Source organism: Myiozetetes cayanensis, unplaced genomic scaffold, assembly GCF_022539395.1.
Source record: "Myiozetetes cayanensis isolate MyiCay16 unplaced genomic scaffold, myiCay2020 scf5-8, whole genome shotgun sequence".
Taxonomy (NCBI): Eukaryota; Metazoa; Chordata; class Aves; order Passeriformes; family Tyrannidae; genus Myiozetetes; species Myiozetetes cayanensis.
The window spans coordinates 114,117,841-114,133,930 of record NW_026087742.1 but is presented as its reverse complement, the minus strand read 5'-3'; the positions used below and the strand labels follow the sequence as shown (position 1 = coordinate 114,133,930).

The window sequence follows — 16,090 nt, the reverse complement described above, 5'->3', positions numbered from 1 at the left end:
CTGCAGTGCCCCAGGAATTTCTTTCATACACCACTTTTATTAGCTTTTCAAAAGAATACGGATTACCACTGCAAAGGAAGACTTAGGTCGTTTGCAAACATATTGGTCCCCAACCTGTTTGCCATGTTCAAAAAGCAACAATGAGAAAAGCCCCGTTATCTGATTTTCAGAATTAACCTTCCCTTCATTTTAGCACAAGCCTTATTGCTCTTGGTCTGCTCTGCTGAAAAAACAGCTGGTGATTTGTGACAGAGAGAATTTAAAACAAAACAAAACAAAAAAATCACAGCACTGCAGAAAGCCACAAGGATAACTCTGTTTGGAAATGAAGCTCCCAAAACATTAATTTCTAATCCTGTTTTTCCTGCAGACCTCGCTCCATCACCACAGAAGGGAACAGAAATGTGGTTCAGGCTTAATCAGAAGAAAGAAGTGCACATGTAGCTCCAGAGAGCAAATTTATCTGCTTTGCCCCCACATGGAAGTTACACAGGACGTGAAGTTTGAATGCACAAGTGATATTACTGTAATTTCCCATCTGGACATCCCTATTTCAGTAATGTCAGAGTGGCCTTTTCTGTTTTCATTTATGTCACTTCCGAAGCCGTTTAAGACAAACGGGAAAACTACTTTTCTTGCAGAAAACAGATCCATGTGGGGGGAGTTACAGAGGGAGCTCTCCAGGGCTTCCCTTCTACCTGCTCAGTGAGGTTCAGCATTCCTGGCCGAAGCTCTCCCGAAGCAAACCTGGAAAAAAACTGCCTCCTCACCTGCCTGCCAAGCCACCTGGAATCCCACCTTCCCAGGAGGAACCTGCATCACCTGCCACTGCTGAGCACTCCACAAGCACAGATAATTTTCTCCATGCAGAGCTAAGCAAGTACAGAAAAAAACCCAGTTTGCTGGACTCGCTAATCAATCTCTTCTTGAAGCCACACGAGGCCAGATTTTCGGAAGCTGTCGGTGCTCACCAGCTCCCATTGTTCCAAGTGGGAGCTGCTTGGCACTCACAGCTTTTGAAGGGGCTGATACTTCGTGGAGGTGTTTAAGTGGCAGCTCTGCTCTCCACTAACCTTTTGCAATTGCTTTTGGCTGGGGCTGATCAGCCAGAAATATCCCATTGCAGAGAGCAGTGTAAGCACTCGCAGAAAAGTCTATTTTAAAACCAGGCATAAATAGCCCCTACTCCTCCAGCCAGGCAAAAGAAACAACATTCTGTGATTTCCCCAACCAAGGGAGGCAGCCAGGCAAAAAGTTCACAAACTCCAGTAAATTCATACAACGAAAACAAAACAAAAATTCCTAATTATGTAAATGAAAACAGTGAACGCTTTCAAGAATGTCACAGCCTTACTTGGAGATTTCTGCCAAACAGAACAAGAGCTCGAGTCCATCAGATAAAATCCCAATTCTCTTTAGATCGATATCAAAACAAAAGGGATGCCCAGTCAAAACTCTCAAGCCACAAATTTTGGTATCAAATACATTACAACAGGCAACAGAACACAAAGATCTTCTCACCTCCTCAGGTCTGAATCTTCTGAAAAGCCCACCTTGGCAGCATTAGGCTTGGCATTATTCAGTCAGCTCCAGGCTTAGAAACAACCCCGACTCGCTTGGTCCACTAAGGCTCATGGAAATCCTTACAGGGCTTTTTGTTGCGCTTGCCTATAAATTGCATTGTCTTCTGAAGGCTTCCTGTCCTGAAAACAGAGGCACTAGCACAGAGATTCAACTGAGATTGTTTTCCCCCTCTTCTGCTGCTTTTATTTAACACACACACACACACAAAAAAAAAAAAAAAAAAAGGTTGGTGGGGGGAGAGAGAGAGAACTGGTAGAAGTTCCTTACAGGAGTTGGAAGAGGACATCTGCAGGCAATTTAACATGAGGGTTTGTTTCTGTGTCAGCTGGCAACCCCTGGATAACTCTGTCATGTAACTTATATGCTAAAACATGATGTAGGACAACCAGTGAGATTGGGTAAATATGGCAGCACATCAGTTTTATTTGATGATGATTTACACTTTTCCTCGAAGGGAGCAGCCCTGCCGCGGATCGTGGAAACAAACCCAACGCCGCAGCCACGAGGGCACTGACCACCAAACCCACCTTGTGCTGCAGCCCAGCACAGCCCCAACCTCCCTGTGAACAGCTTTTTTCCAGGTGAAGAGGGGAATTTCTCCGTTCCCTCCCATCAGTCCTCTCCTGGCTGAGTGAGGACCCAGCTTATCCTCTGCAGGCGACGGCACCAGAACGTGGAAGGGCTCCTGCAAGCACAAGGCTGAGCCCACAGTTTGTGCCTCAGTTTGCTGCTTCCAAAAGGCAGCTCAGGAGCACAGACCAGCTCTGGAGATAGCCCAGCTCACCCAGTTCCCCCCACTCCACGTGTTCAACTTCCTTCCAATTAGAAGAATCTGGTCAAGCAAGGAATGTTCACCCATTCTGGTTCCACTCCTGTTCTTGCATCAGATCTCACATATTTTGGCATTTATAGCTCTGCATTTGAACTGAGGCACTGATTAGATTCAACTGGTAAAATTACCTTCCTCCCCCTTCCTCTCTGTGTGCATACTTTGGTTTAGATTATTAGTAATTTAAAAATCAATCTTGCCGTTAAAAGTTTAATGGTATAATTGCTCCTGTTGCCTAAATTTGTTTAGTTTGTGCTTTATTAGCATGTAATAACTGAAAGTATATTTTCCTCTGTCTGAGTTAATAATGTCTCTGTGATGGCTGACACACTCTTTGCTTGCTGGCTGCAGTTCTGGGACAATTCTGGGAGAATTGGAAAGATTTTCTGAAGCTGTAAGTGAGGAGTCAGTGGGTTCCTTTAACTGAATTCTCGGTTGGCCTCCAACTATGTTTTAAATAACTTTTTTTGTTCATTCTGAGTTCATTTTGAGGGCCTCTTAGCCTAACTGCTGGGCAGGAAAGCTGTGCTGTCCCAGACCTGGACATGTGTGCCAGCTGTGTCACACAGAATCCCAGGATGGGGCAGGTTGGATGGGACCACAGTGGGGTCATCTGGTCCCACCTCCCTGCTCCAGCAGGGCCATCCCAGAGCACATGGATTGTGTCCAGATGGGTCTGGAATATCCCCAGTGAGGAGACTCCACACCCTCTCTGGGTGATCTGTTCAGTGCTGGGTCACTGCCCAGCAAAGAAGTTCTTCCTCCTGTGCAGGTGGAACTTGCTGGGCATCAGTTCCTGCCCCTTCCTCTTGTGCCATTGCTGGGCCCCCCCGAGCAGAGCCTGGTCCATCCTCTGCCCCCTCCCTGCAGACCCCACAGACCTGGGGGAGGTCCCCTCTCAGTGTGTGCTCTGGAGGCTGAACAGCCCCAGCTCCCTCAGCCTTTCCTGCTCCCAGAGATGCTCCATCCCTTTGGAATCTCCTCAGGAGAATCATCTTCCAGCAGCTCCCTGTCCCTGCTGTGCTGAGGAGCCAGAGCTGGACCCAGCCCTGCAGATGAACCTCCCAGGGCTGGGCAGAGGGGCAGGATCCCCTCCCTGACCTGCTCGCAATGCTCTTCCCAAGGCACTCCTGTCCATGCCACGCATCCCACGATGCTCTGTAGCCCTTGCTCCCAGATCTTCTCCAGGAGGGCCCTGCAGGTTCCTACCTGCTCACCCATGTGGGTTCCTTTGCAAGGACGCTCAGGGCCAGGGAGGAAGGCAGCAAGGGCCGTGTCCCAAGTGCCTTCAGACATGACCTGTGGTGCTGCCCTGCAAATCTCCATCCCACTCTCCCATCCAGAGATAGTGGCTCAGGCTGGGACACAGCTGCTCCCACACAGCCTGCCACCTAATCCCTGCTTTCCCAAGGATTGCTGCACATGTGTAAAGTGTCATCTTGATGAGGCTGGACTGCTCTGGGATTGGAGCTGGCTTGTTTCAAAAGGGCCTGGGTGTACCCCTAGTTCCATGTTACATATTGAAGTCGTGCCATGCGTGATGGGATGGAGTCCATCTAATAAAGGGCAACCTCCAAGTCCCCCCTTCAGCTCAATGAACCTGCACTGAGTCCTCATGGAAACAGTGGAAAACACAGGTGATTCCCAAGGACAATTCACCCCTTCCTAATACAGGTCCCCACCTTTTCTTTAGAAAGGGAACCCAGAAGCTGCTTAAACTGAATGAATGGTTTGTGTTGGAAGGGACCTTAATGCTCATCTCATTCCAACCCCTGCCATGGGCAGGGACACCTTCTACTGTCCCAGGCTGCTCCAAGCCCTGTCCAACCTGGCCTTGGACACTTCCAGGGATCCAGGGGCAGCCACAGCTTCTCTGGGCAACCTGTGCCAAGATTTCTCCCACATTATTCACAGCCTAGACATGCCAGGTTTCTGGGATCTTCAAAAATGTCTCTATATGACCAACCCAGACAAAGAGTTCTGTCAGCTCATCCTGGAAGGCTCACAGTGCTCCACAGATTCACCTTCCTCCTTCCCAGTGCTGCTCTGCAGAACTTGCAAGAGCGGGTTACAGTGTCCTACCAAACTTTCACTGCTCTGCAGGGAGGTGATAATGATTGCCAGCAAGTTCATCTTTGATCCAAGGTAATCACAGGCAGCATGAAATACACAGTGCACATGTCAAACACCCTTTTAAGCCCCAGCAGCAGAAGAAATTGATCCCTTTTGTGTCAAATAAAAGCCCCAAACCAAAGCCTGGAACAGAAGTACAGGCTTAGGGATGTAGGAGATGGAGAGAGATATTTCCAAGGGCCTGGGGTGACAGGACAAGGGGCAATGGCTTCAGACTGAAGGTTAGGATTGGATTTGATATTAGGAAGAAATTCCTCCCTGTGAGGGTGAGCAGGCCCTGGCACAGGTTGCCCAGAGAAGCTGTGGCTGCCCCTGGATCCCTGGAAGTGTCCAAGGCCAGGTTGGATGGGACTTGGAGCAACCTGGGCTGGTGGAAGGTGTCCCTGCCCAGTGGCAGGGGGTGGCACTGGATGATCTTTAAGGTCCCTTCCAACACAAACCATTCTATAATTCTATGATAATACAGTAAAACTCACCCATATTAGTTGAGTTTAACCATGTTGTAAATATGGAGGGCAACGTTTGGGTTTTACAGACAGCAAAAAGCTGTAATTCTGAGAAGGGTCTGGTAGTGAAGGAGCACGGAGGAACCTCTTGGGAACCGAGCTGGCTGGCAAGGCAGATATGGGATTTTAGGGGGACCAGCAGTCATCCTTTATTTGATAAATGAACAAAATTGCACCAAGAATACACTTATTGCAGAGAATCAGTTTCTGTTTCTAATGAAACATGTTTGTAAATACCCAAATACTGGCTACTGATGAGGCAAAGAAATATCTTTCACAATGAGAATTTGAATTGTCTTGGGAAATAACACTGAGAGTCTGAAAATGTCCTAGAGAACAAGAGTGAAAACCTCATGGCAAATGATAAAATAGCAAATTGGTGAAAGGTATCTAATCAAATGCCCATAACTGTTTATGAGGTAATGTCTGTATTAATAATCTAAAGAAGGGGGATAAAAAACCACATCAGTAAAAGATATTTCAGCCTAAAGTCAACTTTGGGACAGCAACAGGATTGGTGAAATAATCCTAAAGAATCTTGAGGAGGTTGGAACAGGAAATAATGAAACAAGATTTCAGATTTAAAGAGGATGGGTTTTAGAACAAGTTTGAGATTTTTTTAAATGAGGGAGAGAGAGAGAGAGGAGGAAGAGGAGGGAGACTGAGAGAGGGGAGAGATTCATTTTTGAGCAGACAAAGCACATCAAGTCCAAGAGAATAATCTATCTCTGTCTGGGCTGCTGGAGCAGCAGCCTCTGGAAAATGCTTTTCAGGCCTAGAAGGGATCACCAGAAGGATAACAAAGTGGTCATTTGTGACCACATTTGTGACCAAGCAGCAAGTACAGCTGGAAGCAGGGCTGGATGCAGCAGGGAGCGGGGAAAGGCTGCCTGACCCCACCACCTGAGATGGACTCCGAGCAGAACTAATGTGGACGGGCTGTGGGATGCTTGGCAACCTCCCCTCAGCTCTCCCTATAAATCTCCCCCTTCCAGAAGGTGAGGAGGAGCAAGAGCAGTGTGAAATTAGGGCGTCTGAATCCGTACAGAGCTGATACACAAAGAGGGGATGGGGGTGGCTGAATACGAGGAGACGCTTCCCGACAACGTCAGGGGGAAATCATCCCTGAAAAAGGCTGAAGGATGACCCATTGCTCGGGATATTTGTGGCCACATCAAGGCGAAATACAAATCCAGTGTATATTAAACTGTAATCTCTGACTTGCTGGGAGATAATCCCCACACATCTTTAGCATCTGCAGCGCAGATTCGTGCCAGGGCTGTCCTGGGCAGGTGGTTTCTGTAATTTGTCAAGGAAGCAGCAGACTGTCCTTACAGCCTCTCGGAATCCCAAGGCTGCCCAAAAATCACACTGAGGAGATCTCAGAGCCCTCGGTCCCGCTGAGGAACAGGAACAGGAGGAATCTTCTTCCTCAGTTCCCCCAAAGTTTTCCTCTCCCACTTTGCCTTGTCCCGTCCTTCCCAGCTTCTCCTAACTTCTCCCCACCCCTCAGCTTCCCACCCTGGCTCTAGTTTTCCACGGACCATCCATTTTATGATTTCCACCCATCAGCAGCAGAAATGTCCAGACTCTTGACTGTCTGGCAGACTGCAGAAACGAGATTTAAACACGTCTGACTCCATGTAACAGGAGGTTGGTGTAAAGCACATCTATCAGCCAGAGCACTGAAAATGCATTTGGTGCTCTTCAGTTTGCTCTTTCCTGCTTATGAAAAAGATAATTTTTGTTTAAAAACGGCCCCACTTAAGGAATTATCCGTGCCATTAGTCCCTATAACAATAGAGATTAAAGTCTCTAGACCATCCCCTATCAAAATAACATACCCTTCTTTGAACATGTCATTAACACTGTTTTCCATCTGGCTGTTGGCAGCAGTCTTGGATTTGCTCCGAATTGCTGAAAGTTCATCAATTATAGCACACAGAAGCCATTATCTCCCTTTTCCTTTAGCAAGGAGGTATTTGCTCAGGCAGAGAGAAGAGGCAGAGCTCCAGAGAAAAGTAAAAAAAAAAATTAAAAAATAAAAAGAAGAAAGAATTTCCCCACTGAAACTCTATGGCAATCATTTGGTTACAAGCCAGAATTCTAAGCTTCTGAGAAGTAAATCACAATTTCTGCTCACGAGGACGTTCTAGCATTCAAAACCAGCAGTGATTCTGGAATTATTGCCGGTAATGCTGAGGGAGGGTGGAAATGACACACCCAGTTTGAAGCCTGGAGGTTTGGGGGCTCGGTGAAGGAGCACAGGTTGGAGGAGTGTCCCCCGCGCTCGTGACAAACTCAGCTCCTTTATTTCCCGAGAGCACAGAGTGAGCCGTGGCTGCTGCTCAAACAAGGCTGCTGTTCAAACAACTGAGAGCCAGCCAGCACAACTGGGAAGAACCACAGCGGCACTGGGACAGCGGTGTCACCCTGTCAGCACAAAAGCAAGGGGAGAGCTTTGGAAGCTTTGCCAGAATTCGGAACGGGGGACACAGTGAGGAGTAAGTGGAGGGGGTGGGACTTACAGCTCCGGGGGGCTGCTGAGACTGGTGCTTTTCCACATCTGCCCCAGGGGACATTTGTAACCCTGCAGGCAGCAGCCATCCCACAGCAGCTGTCAGGCAGCCAGTTTGCAGCCCAGAGAAGTCCCCAGCAGCTCATCCACCCCTGTGCTCTGGGGCTAAAGGCACCTTCTCCCAGGGAGAGGTCACTGCAGGCCGTTCCTCCACGGGGTCACCACCGATTCAGACCTGTAGGAGGTTTGGCTCATTAGCCAGCAGCTCCCAGGAGCAGTTATTCCATATTCTCTGGAAGGGATGGCAGTGTGTTATCACTCTGACACCCTGTGATCCAGCAGTGTTCCATGTCCCATATGGATGCATCCACGCTGCAACGTGCCTGCCATGAGCTCACTTCACGGGGGACCCTGGGCAAAGCTCTTTGTGTCCTTGGCTCGGGTTTCCCTGCTCTCACTCCCAGCTGTGCTGCCCAAACATCACTTTATAAGCAATGAAAGAAGTGCTTCAGCAAGGCAAAGAATCTGCAAAGACCGGGCTTCCAGCTTAGTCAAGACCCTAAAAAGAGGTGGGAGTAAAAGCCTGGATTTATCCTCCTTATCCTGGAGGATAGTAGTAATAATAATAATAGTAGTAATAATAATAATTATAATAATTATAATAATTCTACCTCCTTCCCTTCTTGTCCCCCTGCCTATTCAGGCAGAGACTGGACTGTGCATACAAAACTCCCAGCACAACAAAGTCTTGGATCCTCATTTAGAGACTCTACAATTCCAGGAAAAATAACAGATTATATCAGACCCAGAATATGCTCCTTAACAAATAATACCAGTTAAAAGGAAAAAAAAAAATCAGATTTAACCATAACACAACAGATTAGGTACATCCAGCAGCATCTCTCAGCTGCCACAATCTGAAACCCAACAAATCCTTTGGCCAACAAAGGAGTTGTGATGTCAGGTTTTGTAAATCTTCCATTGACAGTATGGGATGCTGTGCCTGGAAATGTGCATGTGCCACCCTAATCCAGGCTAAATTCAGGAGTAATTGTCAGAAAGGGCTGCAGAAATGGAACAATTCTTCTATTTCACCTGAGAAACCAAGTTTTCAGCCACTGTAGTGTTAGGAAGAGCTTCCAGATTTGGTAGCCCCACTTTGATAGATTCAGAGGCAACAACCTCGGTGACATCAGCAGAACAAATGAGGTTGTAGGGACACAGAGCAGCTGAACTCGGCCCCAAATGTTTGATGCCCTTTGAGAATTTTTTTAATAAAAAATATCCTCTTTGCTCGAGGTGTCTGGAAGATGAACTCTTCCCATCTTTCAACTTCTGCAGTGCAAAAGGAGGGTTACCATTCACCTGCCTCTTCAGTCATCCCAAAATCATCAACAGGGAACAGAAAACTCAGACCATCTAAATATGAACAGACCAAATCTTCCACCAGCCTTGATTCAACGAAAATCACACCCATTTATCCCAGGACAGACACCATTCCTGATAAATACAGTAATTTTTTTTACATACCCTGGACTCTTTCTGCCCAGTGAGGGCCACAGGAAAAGCAGTAACTCATTTTTTTTCTGAGAATTGTTTCCACAAAATCCCCTCACAGTGATGGAACAAGCTAACCAAAGTCAAACAAGCTTTTCATCTTTGCTAAAACCAGAATTTAACCCTTAAAAAAATAAAAGGTTTATTGAATGATCAGTATTCATATAGCATAAATCACTAAGACTAAAAGATGCAAATCTCAGGCAGCGATTCAGAGTGTTTCTGTGACTATGGCTGTAAGAACTGGAGTCTAATGATAATAAAACAACAAAAATACGACATGAAAATACATGTAAATGACAGCCTTGCCCATACAAAGTGACAATTCTATCAGTGGGAGTTGTCTTGCTTATTTCAGTCCTCTCACAGGCACTTAAACACGTGTGGAACTGCTCAAAGATCAGGGTCAAAACTCCCCATACTTTGCTGAACTGGAACTGAAAGTCTGAAAAGACACAGCCTTTTTCTCATCCACATCAAATGTTTCTTTCCTGGGCAAAACACGAGTCTGGGTGTTCATAAAACCTAAATGTGGGAATCTGTCAAATCTTAACAATCCAGGCAACTTCCTAGAAAGTGAATTTTCGAAGTCACAGCTCTAAATGTGCTTGAATGAGGCTGTGTCTGCTTATTCAAGGTCATAAAGAAACAACACCATGTGACAATTAAACAAAAGAGTATCAAGGATGACTGTAAAGACAGCGATGAGAGATCATAGAATCCTAAAATCACAGGATGGGTTGGGTTGGAAGAGACCTTAAAGATCATCCAGTTCCACCCCCTGCCATGGGCAGGGACACCTTCCACTGCCCCAGGTTGCTCCAACCCAGCCTTGGACACTTCCAGGGATGGGTCATCCACAGCTTCTCTGGGCAACCTGTTCCAGCCCATCACACCAAAGTGTCTGTCCCATGAACCATCCTTTACCATGGCTGATTTTTAAGAATGTAGTTGTGTCCACTTTAAAAGCCCAAATGAACAGAGCACCCACGGCAGCTTCCAAAAAGAATGTGTTTAGACCACAGCAGACCCTGATGACATAAACAGAAATGGGAAGGGTTCGATGTCTGCTTGGCCAGCTTTCCCACCCCAAAACACAGAGCAACTGCCTTTCTCACAGCCCTTTTCAATTTAACAACAACTTCAGGGGGATGTTCTGCTGAAAACAGGCTCCTCCAAGTCCCCCTGAACAAACCATTACAGAGATTTTTATGCTGCTCTCTTTTACTTGCTGTAATAAGGTGCCATGGCTCCTGTGGTTATAAAAACCTACTTTTAGGGCACCATTTTCAGCAGAAAAGATGAAACCGAGCTCTTCTTGAGGTTATTTCTGGTGCTGGGGACATTCAGGCAGCATGGAGAGAGGGACTAAATCCCCTCCAGGGTTTTGAAGACTGACTGGTTGAAATGCAGGTGATGAGACACACTTAGGTGAGACTTTTTCGGGAGTCAGGGGGATGTTGTTCTACTCTTCCCATAAAAGCAACTGGGGACCAGAAGACTCTGAAAGTACTGGGTTTGGAAAAACTTGGAGAGAGGGAAGACACAAGCTCTCCTGCTACTGCCACTCATCCTAGTATCTAAACACAACCCAAAAACAACATAGAGAAATAGAGAGAGAGGTTCTTTCATTCACTACGTTTTACATTAAAAGTGAGTGCTTTAAAATAATATTTCATTTTTATTCTATACTTCAGTTAAAAGTAAGTTGTAAAGAGAACCTTTTCTACAGAGAGCTGCTGACTGGGAGATGGAAGCCAACTGAGAAGAATCTCCATGGAAGAACTTGTAGAAAATGTAACTTCAAGGAAGGACAGACAAAAAGGCATTCAGAATGAAAGACAGAAAAATTTTCACTTCCAGCCCAGTATGGCTGATCTGTTTATTTGATTACAGCCATCTTATTACACCAGCAGCATTTTCAGATGGCAAAACCAGTGTGAATGAGAAAAACATGGTTTCATCATATTGTTTGTGCACAAGGATCTGATGGCTTTTCCCATCTAAGTCATTGCTATAAGAGTGTCTTTCTACTTTGCAAAAGTTACTGTTATTATCTAGAAGCAGCCAGCAAAGCTTTTCCAGATAAAACCTCTAGATGATGCAATAATGAGGCAGGAATAGTGTCCCCCCAAATCAGTTACTTTGTGAGGCTCAGATGCTATTTAGAATAGAATCATGGAATGGTTTGGGTTGGGAGAGACCTTAAAGATCATCCAGATCTGCCTCCTGCCATGGGCAGGGACATCTTCCACCAGCCCAGGTTGCTTCAAGCCCCGTCCAACCTGGCCTTGGACACTTCCAGGGATCCAGGGGCAGCCACAGCTTCTCTGGGCAACCTGTGCCAGGGCCTGCCCACCCTCACAGGGAAGAATTTCTTCCCAAAATCCAATCTAAACCCCCTGTCTCTCAGTGTGAACCCATTACTACTGGTTTCAACACTACAGTTCCTGAAGAAATTTCTGTGCAGTACCCCAAAATTACTCTTTTCCAGCAACACATCACCAGCTACACCTGCCAAGTCCAGCAGGTTCCAAGTCTTCAGTGAAGAAGGATAAGAGAACACATCAACACTAATAATAGCAATAATAATAATAATAATAATAGTAACAATGCAGTAAAAACAGTATAGCTCCTTCTAAAACGTGGCAAACCAATGCTGGTTTTAAAGCATTTTAAACCCTGCACTGAACCTTTCCAAAGGGATGCTTGTTTGGCTTTGAATTTTTGCTCTGTGCTCGTTTTCCTTCTTCAGTTGAACCGAATGTTTGCCACCGGCTTTCGGAACCAGGGATATAGAAACTCAACCTTTTTCAACTAGGTATATTTTGTCAAGCCCACCAAATACTAAAGGTTGATGGAGGAGGTTTAATTTTAGAAAAAATTACACTTAAAATATCCACACCCTTCACAGGAGATCACACAGGTGTCAGCAACAAAGACTGAGGGATTGACCCAGAAAACAGCAGGTAAATATTGAGGAATAAAAGAGCCGGTGCTGGGCAGCAGCACAATTTATAAACACAGAAGGAAACCCGGGGTGTGAATACATATTCTTTCATTTTATGGCTCTCCAAACGTCTGAGGACACCACAGCAAACAGGAAACTAACCTTGATGTGAGCTGCTGGATCTGGGACAGTCTGAATCATGTCCTTTAACAGGCCAGCGTGGGTACCAGGAGCTCAGATCCCAAGGCAGCTGCACAGCCAAAGAAACAGAAGTCATAGGATTACATTTTAGAAGTGTTCTTTTCAATAGAAATCTCTTATCTTTTCGTAAGAGAAGCACCTTTTCCTTCCCCAGACCTCCCTGAGAGTCAGCACAGCTGAAGCTCCAAGAAAACCTGCATATACAGTATCTGTTTGGGATATATTTTATACAGGAGAAAACAGTCAGGCCTGAAATTCTAATTCTTTATTTGTAATGGACAATTAAAAATAAGAATGTGGGACATGCTCTGCCCTGCACAGCCCCATTATTCACCCAAGATATCAGGGATTTCCACAATTCCCAATTTAGAAACACTCAGCAGGACTGGGACAGATCTGGAGTTGATATAAATAAGCACCGTATCACAAGAGCTGCAAATCTGGTCCAGCCACTCAATTAACAGCACTTGGATGTTCTGGAATCCCTTATCCATGTCCAGTAATACAGCACAGAGGGCCTGGGGCAGGTGGGGAGCATTAGTCTGCACATGTAGGGGTGGAAAACCATGAAAACCAGTTAAAACAACAAGATATAATGTAAATTATGTCAAGTCCTGCTCAGTAACTCAAGTATCAAACAAACAACTGCTAATAAATTGGGACTGGTAACTCAGGACATTAGAAAACATGTGGGAAATGCAGGAATGGGAATATTATTTAAAATAATCTGTCTTCTTCTCCATTCTCCCTAAAAGCCTGGAAATCCCCATTTCTCACACAAGAGGTTTCCTTCTGCCCATGACCTTGAGCTTATCTTTTAAAGCAGCAAGAGACTATCAGAGAAAAGAGATTTTTTTCCTCAGCACTAACTATTTTTATGTCATTATCTCCTCTCACATCTACACTAACTTGCAAATCAAACTGCAGGTAGATCTTGCCTACTGATTTTGAGAAATACCTATTGATTACCTATTGATTTAGGAGAAATATTGACTGACTGAGCTGCAGCCTCCCCCAGAAGCAGCTATATAAATAAATCATTCAAGTTGCTCAAGTTTAATTTAAATAAATTCCTCTAAAAAGTGCAATTAAAGGTATCATCATTTAGATCTTAGTACACTTCCCCTTTACTACTTAAAACAACCAGTTTTGCCCCCCTTCAAACCCGCAAAAACAAAGCAGTTAATTTAATGCCCTATTAAAGAAACTCCCCCAAAACAAGCCAAATTCCCATTTTTCAGGACCTCCAGACTGCTCATCTGCTCCCAGAGCCCCTGGGCTGGGAATGCTGGCAGGGATTCCTGTCTCTCCAGAGCTCCCATCGCCCGTGTGGTTCCCCTGACAGAAGGATTTAGCTTGGGGAGCACGTGTTCAGCTCAGAGGTGGGAACTGCATCCCAGCAAATGCCCTGTGTCGCTCTGGGGTGGCAAACAGGCCTTTCTTTCAGAGCTCAGACTTGCTTTTGGGTTAAAGACAAGCTGTTTAAACCAAGCCAGGCCCATTCATATCCCATCTTTTCCCTAAGGAGACGGATTCTTTATGGAGCACAAGATGATGGAGAACAAGGTGATAGGCAAACCAGTTGCCAACTCTGTACCACGTGGTCTGGGAATAAAACACAAGCAAATGTTGTCCAACACGAGTTGGAAAGATGCACGTGAAACTCTTCTGGGCATTTGATTTTTCCCTGTACTTCTGTGAACCTAAAAAGGGGGAATTCTGCTTTAAACTCAACCTTTGGCAGTGTATGCTTCTTCCTCACCTGGATATTCAATTCTAGCTAATTATTTCAGCTCCACCTTTACTGGCTGGGATTGGAATCTTCCAGACATCTGGTGCTAACTCGCTGAACCAGATGGTGTCTATTGCCGGAACCTCCTCCACTCCCACCCCAAATTTTGTGCTGGTCATGTTGGTGCCTGACAGTCCGTGACAGAGTCTGCACGTGGCTGTAGGTTTTGCCCTGCATACCCTGGTTGAGGTAAGAGGTAAGAGCCAAAACTGGCACTAAAGCCTGGTTTAGAGAGACACCTCTGTTCAGGAAAGTGAAAGTTAAACACTTGATTAAGTGCCTTCCTGATTTAGGGTTATCCTGGAAGAATGTCTTGGACTGGGCTCTGAGCAACCTGGTCTAGTGGAAGGTGTCCCTGCCCAAGGCTGGGGGTTGGAATGAGATGATCTCTAATGTTCCTTGAACCCAAACCATTCTGGGATTCTATGGAAGGATGTATCTGTAGCCATAGAGCAGGTTTTCTTCCACTTCCTGGTGTCCTGAGTCAAGATTAGCATTTATTAATCCAGCTTTAGCAGGACAGATCTCCAGGGCAGAGCAACTGAAGAGTGGAGACACAGCAGTCCTTCTGGAGCATCCCAAAGATGGACCCTAAAGCTTCTGCTGGCAGTGGCCAGATGCTTCTCAGTGCACTCCGAGAACCCCCAATCAACAAGCACCCCCAAAATGCAAATAAACTGTATTTTAGTTAAATACTGGGGACAGAACGTGTCCTGAGCGTTCCCCAAGGGAGCTGGGAGAGAACAGGCAGGAGGCTGCTGGGACAATAGAGCAGAATCACATGTTCTGGGCACATCCCTGAGAAAAGAGGAGAGCTGGCATCAGGCTGTGGGCAGCACTAAACACTCCCTCCAGGATCTGGCTTTTGGGGCTGGTTTCCATCCCCTGACGCACCCGAAGTGTCACACAAGAACAATGGGACTGGTGAGAAGTAACAATATTGCCACGGAGATGGGAGACGTAAATGATGTTCAGGACAGATTAAAATATCAAGACTAAACCAAGTTATTGCACGAAACCAGCCAGAGCTGGGAATGTCAGTGCTAGCCAGGAGGAGCCTGTTGTCTTTCTGTACGTGCAACCGGAGTTTCTGGAGTTACGTAAATGCATCAAAGGGTCGTGGAATTATGCACAGCCCTAGAGTTCACCAGATGTGAGTGCCTTGTTCTTCCTTTCTACAGTCATATCAAAAGGATCAAACCTTTTAATGTACACCTGTCTTGCCAAATTACTGAGGGGGGCACTACACAGCTCTGTGGTACATTTTTGAACTCATGTTACCTTGCAGACAGGAATTCAGGTACATTCTCAATAATTTGGCATGATGTGCTCACCTAAAAAAGCCAGCAGGTTCCTCCTGCTGTGTCCTACACCACTGCACTGCTGCAATGCAGGAAAGCATGACCAGGCAGTCAGCAACGCTGATACAAAAAGGCTCCAGGCCAAAATCCTGGAAAAGTGATGCCCACGTGGAGCAGAGCTTGGCTGCAGCAGATAAAGAAATACAGCCTGTGCTGCTCTTCTGTCAGGGGTGAACATGGCCCAAATCCCAGAATCATTCAGGTTGGAAAAGACCTCCAAGACCATGGAGTCCAACCTGTGCCCCATCCCCACCTTATCCCCCAGCCCAGAGCACTGAGTGCCACATCCAGAGTTGGACACCTCCAGGGATGGGGACTCCAACACCTCCTTGGGAAGCCCATTCCAAGCTCAACCACTCTTTCAGTGAAGAAATCCTTTCTGATGTCCAACCTGACCCTCCCCTGGCACACCCTGAGGATGTTTCCTCTCATCCTGTTGCTTTTACCTGGGAGCAGAGCCCGACCCCCCCAGCTACAACCTCCTTTCAGGGACTTGTAGAGAGTGAGAAAGTCTCCCCTGAGCCTTCATTTCTCCCAGGCTAAAAGTCCTTCTCTGCACAGGGAATAATATTCAAAATACAGCCACGGTGTGCACCCAACCCCAGATAATGAAGGGCTGCTTAACCAACAGCAAACGAGATGCCCGAATCACTGGGCCA

The 16,090-nt window shown here is 46.2% G+C and overlaps 1 protein-coding gene across 2 annotated transcripts in view; it reads right to left on the bottom strand.

Annotated features, from left to right (window-relative positions):
• Positions 1 to 12,279, bottom strand: part of ERG (ETS transcription factor ERG) — a 104,430-nt gene extending 92,151 nt beyond the window's left edge. For both annotated transcript variants that reach the window (XM_050332841.1, XM_050332843.1), the window contains exon 1: positions 12,240 to 12,279. In XM_050332841.1, coding sequence (XP_050188798.1) covers positions 12,240 to 12,278 — 39 coding nt within the window. In that variant the 5' untranslated portion in view covers position 12,279. The remainder of the gene's footprint in view (positions 1 to 12,239) is intronic.
• Positions 12,280 to 16,090: the final 3,811 nt, after the last annotated feature.